Source organism: Condylura cristata, unplaced genomic scaffold (assembly GCF_000260355.1).
Source record: "Condylura cristata isolate star-nosed mole 26May11 unplaced genomic scaffold, ConCri1.0 scaffold00024, whole genome shotgun sequence".
Classification (NCBI taxonomy): Eukaryota; Metazoa; Chordata; class Mammalia; order Eulipotyphla; family Talpidae; genus Condylura; species Condylura cristata.
In genome coordinates, this window is record NW_004567125.1 from 12,584,656 (window position 1) to 12,594,165 (window position 9,510).

General features: G+C 40.5%; 1 protein-coding gene across 1 annotated transcript in view; it reads left to right on the plus strand.

Moving 5' to 3' along the window:
• The first annotated feature begins 318 nt into the window (after positions 1-318).
• RGS5 (regulator of G-protein signaling 5) overlaps positions 319-9,510 on the plus strand; it is a 39,492-nt gene continuing 30,300 nt past the window's right edge. The window contains exon 1 of the mRNA XM_004688425.2: positions 319-441. Within this exon, the coding sequence (XP_004688482.1) occupies positions 398-441 (44 nt within the window). The 5' untranslated portion in view covers positions 319-397. The remainder of the gene's footprint in view (positions 442-9,510) is intronic.

Below are 9,510 nucleotides of genomic sequence, written 5' to 3' on the forward strand. Positions count from 1 at the left end.
TTGTGACAGAGCTGAAGTAGCCCAGGGCTAGAGAGCCTTCATAACAAAGCCCACATCCTGTGTTGGCGGGAGAGTTCCAGTTAACACAAGAATGACCTGGGCACAGCCGAGGGCCTAGCCCTGCCCTGGCAGAACAAGCAATCTAGTGGTTGAAAGCTAACACAGCAGCGCCTGCAGCAGGAGAGGATTCCAGCCGCCACTCCACTCCAGAGCTGTCCTCAGCCTGCAATTTCCTCTACAGCTCAGGATTGGTCCCCAGGCCCAGAGGGGGTGTGGGAAAGAGCCTTTAAATATCCCACAGAGGGAAAGTCGTCCTGAACAATTGTGAAGTTTTCAGTCTTGCTCTGTGCTGGCTAAGGAACTGTGCTCAGAGCTAAGGAGCTAAGTTACTGCCAAAATGTGCAAAGGACTTGCAGCTTTGCCTCAATCATGCCTGGAAAGGTGAGAATCAAGTTATTTTGGTTTAAGATTAGAAGTTGGGAGATTCTTTATTAAGGGAGATACCCAGAGGCAATAGTGGGCCAGTGTCTTTTGTGGCTAAACTGAGGTGAAACAGGTGCTTAATTGTAAACTGGGGATGGTCTCCTCTCAGTTGACAGCATAGATGAAGTTCAAAGTTCTGAGGAAGAAATTGACAGCTGGGGGTGATGGTCTTTCATATGTCTATTAATAGCCAAATATAACTTCCTAATTTGCTCAGAGTCAAAAAAATGCAATACTAAGAGCAAGGATTCCCAGATCATCTTGCCTGGGTTTGAATTCTGGCCCCACCACTTAACTATCTGCTTGGCATTCGGCAAGTTACTTATCTCTCTGTTTATCTCAGTTTCCTGATCTGTAAAATGGAGGCAGTATTCACAGTGGAGTTTATACTATGTGAAATGCTCAGAACATGGTCTGGCATGTGTTAGATCTCTACAAATGTTAGCCTTTATAAAGGTCCACGTACTGGGGGAGAAAGGTTGGCTTGCAATGAGGCAGAAGGAGTTTTTTACTGTTCTTTGTATCCTGATTGCATTAGATAGAAGGAACTAGACTTTGGAGGTGTGGGTAGAAAGCCCTTGGGACACAGAGGTTATTTGTTAGTTAACTTTCTTTTTAAGATAAAGGGAGTAACACCTTTGAGGCTCCCCAAATCTGCCCTTGACTGGCTAATATTCTGGAGAGAACCCTAAGTATCTAGTAAATAGAAGAGCAAATAGCTGACTCATTACAAAATATAATCCAACAATATGACTTGACACAGAAAAGGGATGTGTCTCCTCTTCCTATTTTTTAAGAACAGATTTGATTAAATTTGGCGTGTCTTTTTTTACTTAACGGTGATAAAGTCACCCTGTCCAACCTCTCTCTATCCTTCAAGGCCTGGCAATGTTTGTGTTGTTCACTGGGCCACCCACGACTTTTCCAGTTTCTTAGAAGCTCAACACTTTTTAATTGCTTTTACAATAGAAATAAACTTAAAGAGGTAACATCATAGTAATGGAATGTGTCTCCAGACAATACTCTTTAGTGAGGGAAAATAAAACCTATTCTTACTTCCTCCTGTCAAAGCAAAAGATTAATTTTAATAGATGTACATGAAAGAAAGTAAAGTAGTTAAGTAATAGTTGTTAGATGGGGTGGGGGGGTCAGTTATTGACCATGGGACCAACTTCAAGGAAGACACTATTTACCATTATTGTCTATCTCTCTCTTGTAGAAGTCCTGAGAAAAGGGGAGAACACTGGGAGGTGATAGGCACCCATTCCCTATGGGAGAGGATACATGATTATCTCCTTTCCTATTTTCATATCTCTGAGAATTACAATTTGATTTTCATGACTTTAATGGATACTATTAGCCCACTTACTGTTTGAAATCATATAACTTTCATGTAGTAGATAAATCTTACCTTATTAATTGGTGAACAATTGAATCTAGAATGTTTGAAACATCAGCCAGCAAGGTAGTAGGATGACGCTGCCTGTCACAGTAAGTGTGAATAGTAAGTGTGAATAGGAGACAAATGTTCGCTGAAGGCTCAGTATCATACTCATTTTGCCCTTTGTGTTCATGTAATTATGCATAATACTTACAAAAAGGCACTATACTGTTGTATAGTGGATTCAGCTCAGCATTAATATTGAATCACATCTTATAATTTTTTTTTAAAGATTTATTTATTTGTGCATACAGAACTGGGGTACAGGCCAGAGGCTCAGGGGCAGCGAGAGGCTTCACCATAGACAAAATGGGGAACAGGCAGATTGATGAAGTACACTGCTGAGGGGAGCAGCAGGTGGGTCAGGAGAGGTCTGCCACGCCATGTGGTCACCTCCGGGGCAGGCGGGAATCGAACTCATGGGAAGCGGCTTTAGCTTCTCAGTGCTGTGCTTTAACCCGCTGCGCCACCAGGGAGGGCCCTCACATCTTATAATTTTTAATGACCTGTAAGCTCTAGGATATTACTAATGTTCTTATAAAATGTTATAGAGTGACCAAACAGCAAACTTGTTTGCATACATTACCTAAACCTGTTAATATACTGACATGTGGTGAATCTGCAATGATTGTGCCCCATTCTTTGTTCATGCAAATAGAATCATTTCCAACTGCAATGTTACCTGGGAGGAGGAATGTTCGAGAAATAGACTTGTGTTGCTGTTAGCATAGGCTGGTAGAAAGGATCTCTGATTATTCAAAGTGGGGAAAATGGTACCTGAATAAATGCTTCCAAACGTGACATGCCTGCATCTACTCTGTGACTTGCCCACCTGCTTCAACCTCCCCCCCCCCTTCTTTTTATTACAACCCAAGCTATAAAAGGATCATGGATACACTTCAATGCTTAATGATAATAACTTCCATGCAAAATAAGTTAGGAAATCGTATGCATTACAAATCAAATCTTTTATTTTTTTTAAATAGGTCTATTTTATAGAGTAGCTTTAGGTTCACCTCCATAAAACTGAACTTAGAAAGTAGAGAGATTTCTCCATATGCCTCCCAACCTGGTGCAATCAGATACCCCTATTGTCAATATCCCTACCAGAGTCCTACAAAAATAAAATCTGTTCTCAGTGTGGTAAGCTCTGCTGCAGAGTTTACCCGCAACTTCTCCAATGCATTGGAAATAGAATTCACCTACCAAACTAATTAGCATGTTGTCATTTATCATAGTGGAAAAAGAACTGGTTAAAGAGCAAGGAGAAGGTTAGGTTTATCATTATCTAATTTGTGTTTCTGAGCAAGTTGTTTCACTTTCCTGGAATTTTCTTATTTAGCAAATGACACTTAGATTAGATGTTCTCTAACATCCTTCTCAATTATAACATCCATTAAATAAAGTGAGATACACCTGGTTTCAGTGATTAGTGGAGTTGTAGTTTTTTTTCTAATTTACTTCTCTCTAAAAGTCTGAGAGCAGAAAAGAGTTGATTAATGCCAAATCACTAAGGATCCCATTCCCTCTCTGAAATCGCCAGGCAGGATTTCAGTGGTTTTAATGTTGATTTACATGCAAAATTTACTTCATGTGACAGTAGCTCTAATTCCAGAAACAGCCCTTTCTTAGTGTTTAAGGAAGTATTAAGCCAGAGTCAACTTTGAGGTATTGCTAGAAACTATTCGTGTGTTCAGATAAGTTGGACTGCATACTTTTATATATTTAAAGAGACCAATAATGCAAACATCAGAGTATCTGATGCACAATACTCTGCCCTTTGCTGGATTATGTGAGTGAGAAGCTTAGAAACTCAATAGGAAAAAAAAGAGTTGGGTCAATTGATGGTCTTACTTTTATGCATTTGCAACTTTGAATTTTAGAGTACTTTTGAAAATTCCTTTTATTTTGGAATCTCCTAAATTTCTCTGAATAATTATAATTCTTTAAGTAAACATTGCTCCATGAAAAAAGAAATACTCTGAAATGAGAAGTGTTACTACGATTTCAAAAAAACTGCTACCGAAATGTAATGCAACCATTATGATTATTATAGTACTTACAGCCCATTTGTTTTGACTATTTCTCACACCAAGTTCATAGTTTCTACTAAACTTAAAAGGGAAGCAAAAGAGTACTGAAGACTTAGCTTCTGACAATTTTCTGAGCTACTGATAAAGTAGTACCAATTCCTTACCTCTGCAGGGGTCTAGTTAAGCCTAATTTCGGTTTAAGATTGGAAAGGTTGCTAATATTTAATCTACAGAGGGACTTCAGGTCATCTTAAATGTGTGTTGGTGCTGGGAATTTTAGGAACTACAGAAAGCAAATGTGAAAGATTGATTGTGTAGTATTTTCTTACCAAGTGTGCCATTTGACCCCGTCTTCTCTGATTTATGCAAGTGTAAGACTGGACAGTGGAGCAGAAAGGCACCAAGCGAGCAGACTCACCAGTCAACTAATCTTCTCTTCAGGTTGTTAAGATCCAGGAAAGCACCAAACATGGTGGGTGAAGGCTTCTGGGTCTGCAGGATTAAGTATATGCAGCTATTACCAAAGACCTGAGCACATCCTTAACAATTACAGAAAATAAGATAAGCATTGAGTGCATTTAAGAGTGTGGCAATTGCCTTGAACAAATGGTAGACAAAAGCCAGAATCAATTTGGGACCATCAAAGAAACACAGAGATAGCCCAAAGCCTCTGGGAGGATGTAGAATCATGCTCTGTGAAAAGTTGTAGAATTTTGAAGCTTGTTATAGCTGTTAGTCTTAAGGCACAACCACAAATATTTCAGTGGCATTCTGTCATGTTAAGAGCATGAATGAATTGTCTAACAAAATTTGAATGTGAATCACTAAGAAAAACTTTGTTTAAATTCTTACTGATGAAACAACTTTATTTCTCTGGAGGCCTTTCAAACCTGTATGTTTGTCTTAAGCATAAAGATGAAAAACCAGGAAATCCAAGTCAGTTAGGGAGGTAAATAAGAAACAATCCTCTGTGCTGAATCCACCAGGAAGGAATAAGTGCACCTATTTATTTTCATAGAGCTCACAAGGGTAGAGGGGGTGACGGGTAAGTGGGAACTCATAGAGCCTTTGGTAGTCAGTAAAAACTGCAAGATACGATGGAGATGATGCCTAAACAAAAATCCAGAACTACACCTGGAAGGACAGAGGAGTTAGCGAGGTCTAGAAAGGAAGAAAGAAGGAAGACATTCCAGGCAGAGGAGCAGACTTACCTGTAGAAAGTCACAGAGGTGAGAAGGCCCTGCAAGACTGGTCAATTGGTAGCACCTCTAGCCTAGCAGAGTGGGTCTGCTGACACAAGATGGATCACCGAGCAGGTGCTGGATTCCAACCCCAGATAAACTCCTGGGCAACACCATCTGTCACTCATCTGGAAATTGCCAAGTGCCCATCCTTTCAGGGCTCTGAAGCTTTGAGAGATTTACCCAGGAGAAAGAGATGTTCCCCTTTTGCTTACAGAATTCAATGATTAAAAAGACAGTGAATGTTTGGCATATGGTAAGCACTCAAAATCTTTTCTCAGGAGAATGTGCAGATACATTTAGAGCAGATAGAGACAGGCCTGTTTTCTTTTGCTACTTGCAAAAGGATTGGGAAGGATAGCAGTGGGGTTTTGGCAGTAAAGGGAAAAAGAGCAGAGACTGCTGAATAAAGAGGGAGAGAGCAGGAGTGGGATTAGAGAGGAAGAAAGGTGGAGGAGGACAGCTGCTTTTCTTTCATTTCCATCAGGAAAGCCTCCTTAAAGAGTAGGTCTGTTGTTTATAATGATAGGCCTTGAGCTATTGGTGAACTTCAAGAAATTGCATCAATTCTGCACTGTCTCATATAGTTACTGTCACAACTTCTTTCAAGAATTACATTATGTATGCTAACTAGTTCCCTCTTTCTATTCTTTCTAGCATTTCATCTAGGCTACATTGAATCACCAGATATTAATTCAAAATACTGTTAGATTCCATCCTTAAATTTGGAAGGATCTCTACAAGGTTATCTGTTTCTCTTCTCCAGCAAGGATTGCAGCCATTATGAAACAGATGCTATCTTGGGAGGGAGTTTATGTCTCTGGGGCCAGTGTTAATGGCTGTGTATATCTTGCTGGCCCTAAAGCAAAGGAACTAAGCTTTAATTAGTTCAGTCAGGATTGATCATTAGTAACAGGAACCAGAATATGGCTGGAAGCCAGAAGATAACAGGTTCCTATCTATTTCTTCCTTTAAAGTTCCAATCAGTTCCCAGATAGCACTGGGCCTAAACTGTTTTTCAAAGTCTGAGTCACCCACAGGATAAAGACCATGGAAGCCTGATTGTTTTTGATTGCCTGAGAAAGGAACTTGTAAGATGACATACTTTAGAAATACTAAAGAAAACCCAGAGTAAGGAAGAATCACAGCCTGCCCGTCCACTCCCTGTGCCTCCATTTCAGCCAGTGAGTGTTAATGAGGTACAGTGAAAGGAGTTCTGCCTTTATTACCTCAAGGATGTGTGAAACTGGGGAATCAGGAAAACTACCTGAGTTTTATTTCCTCATCTGTAAACGAGGATTTGTATCTTGTTGGAGAGAGGTGCTTTAGAAATAGTGAGTGAAAGCCTCCCAGGTAGCCAGGGCTTACGTCTCAGGACTATTATTGCTAAGATCTGAGTTTGATCCCCGGCCAGGGAGCTGACACACAGAGCACAGCAGACCTCTCCTGACTTACCTGCTGCTCCCCTCAGCAGTGTATTTCAGGAGATCTGCCTGTTCTGCTCCCCACTGTCTCTGGTGAATCCTCTCACCTTCCCCCCTTCTTCTTAAAAAAAAAAAAAAAGCAAAGAAAAGAAATAGTGAACTAATGAACATAAGGTGACTGATTTTTAGTAAGAGGACCCCTAATAAGTCGTTAATTTCCTAACATCCTTCTTTGCCTCTTTCTTGGTAGTGAGGGGAAGTATCATTAAGTCTGTCAATTATGTGGCAAGGCTGTTAATAACATTTCTTTTCATCCTTCCTCATTACAGCCACCTCTTCTTTTAAAGATGAAGCTGTAAAACAGTACACTGTTTTTACCATTTCACCCATAATTCTTTTAGAAGGTATCTCTATTTTTAAAAGCTATAAAACATTATGAAACATTAAGATCATGCTCATATGTGCATGCTACCAATTCTTTAATATTAGTAAATATGCAAACACCCTTAATTATCTTTTTGCGTTTGGATTGTTTAAACAAGGATCCAAAGGTAGCCTCACTTTAATATCATTAAATTGTGTTTTTATGATTGGTAAACTCCAGCTGTTGATCCAGTCTTCTTCCTACAATTAACTGGCTCTTACCTAAGGAAAGCCACTTCTTGCAAATGTCCATAAGGACCCCTAGAGACTGAGAAACTAGTGCTTCATCTGCTGGGGGATGCCAGCCATCTTGGAGCTGTTAGATGGAGGTATGTGGTGAGAGTGTCTGAGGGTCTGTTTCCTGTGCACTTTTCCAACCACCTTCCTATGGATCAAGCCTCTCATCAGCTTTTCTACATCACATCCTGTTTACTAAGTTCCTACTGTGTACAGGAGCCTGGAACACAGAAAACTTCGAGATCCTTCCTCTGCTCTTTTATTCATAGTAATGAAAACACTGTGTTCTTCTTGAGGAACTGTTGAGCTAGTTCACATGGGTAACACTGCCCCTATGATTGAATGGGTATACCCAACTCTCAGCACATAGCATGCCCTTGCCCCCAGGCACACACTGAGATTGGTTGAGAGTCCCTTTAATCTCTCCTCAGCCCTAGGCACCTTTTATTTTGCATCTTGCAATTTGTAGAAAGCAGAATTTCTACTAGTAAAAATTTAAATTGCTGAGAAGGGAATTGAGCAGGGAATCCAGGGGCCCTAAATTGTAATCTGGGCTTCTCCTAACGAGCAGAGGCAAGTCATGAGGCTGTTGTCTATTTTTGTAAAAAATGTTGCATCACATATGTAAAAGGTGGCCGGCCAATCAGAGGACAGTCAGCTCTCTTTGGTCTTCCATCACTGTATTGTTAACTCCATATCTTTTTTTGTTTTTTATAATAATATAATGGTTTATTTTTACATAATTCCATGCCTTTTCCCATCTCAGTTGTAATCCCCGTGGGCTTCCCATCACCAAATCACCAGTGTGCCATCACCATAGTCCTGTGCACTTCACACCCCCACCATTTTTGACCCAGTTTCCCATTCCACCCCCGTATTAACTCCATATCTTTCAAGGAAAGAATCCACTTTTATTCTAATTTTGCTTTTCATCCCAAATTCCAAAGGAAGACTGGGGATTAACGACTGGCAGTAACTCAAAAAAAGCAATCAGTTAACAATGTGCGATTTCTTCCAGTCACTTTTAATCATCACAATGAACTAAATTAAGTGTCCCACATTTCCTTAACAAATTTATGACAAATTCAGAATATTCTCCCAATTTGTGAAATATATAGAGAGAAAAAATGGTCTGAGTTTCTTACAAAATGTGAAAGTAAATTAGGTTAAAAGATCTGAATTTTACACCTGTGTTGCCTACACCTTGTTTATTCACTCTCTCTTGTCTCTAGAGTGTGAGCTCCTGGAGGGCCGGAGGGAAAAAGTGAAGCAAGCACAGGCAGCCTTTGGGGGGGAGGGGCCATGAGCAAACTCACTGGGTCACATTTTCCTCCAGGGTGGAGAGACAGCCCCAGCCATGTCCTTCCACAGGCTGCTCAGCGGATCACTCACCTTTGCCTTAACCGTGAAAACCTTTCATCTTGGAAGCTGGAATAAGGGTGAAGCAGGGCTTCTAGGGCTTTCCATAATCACCCAGTATACTCCTCACAGCAGAATAGAGACTGGAATCTTCACAGTTCTTGAATAGACACAAAGATGACCTCTGGCTCCATGAACCCATGTCGGGGATGAACACCTCTGGTGAGGAGGATGAGGGTGTTGGTCTGCCTAGATCATATTAGAACATAGGTCTTTGTTGGAAAATCTGTAGATATGTTCAGCCTAAACCTAGGATGCATGTGTCTTCAACACAGCTAAAGCCCTGGTGCCCTCAGGCTCCTTCCCCTCACCATGGTGCCCTGTAAACTGAGGCAGGTGCTTCTTTTCAGGGCTTTCCAGATGTCATATTATCATGAGATAAAATAACTTGGTCTGACATTTTTTTCTCCTTCAAAAAGGACACATTTTAGTGTCAAGAGGATTCAGCCTAACAGTCTTTTTATGCTTTGAATAGCAGATACTTGTAATCTCCTTGGCTTTGTGAATAGCAAATGAAGCTAAGACCATTATTCTATCTTCAACTCGCTCTACTTTCTCCTTCTCAACTACTTCCTCAGCCCTTCTCAAAACAACACCTAACCCGTCTGGACAGGATCTCAGTCACATCCTTATGACTCTGCATTGTAGAAAGATGAGAGACCTGAAATATTAGAGTCAGAGAAAGAGATGGAGTTTGAAGTAAAATACTTGAAAAATGGAAAGTGATTTCCTTCCTAAGTGCCTATTATTGGTGGTGAAGTGTCTGGAGCTGTTTTGATCAAGCTACAACTTTTTGACTTTTTTTTTTT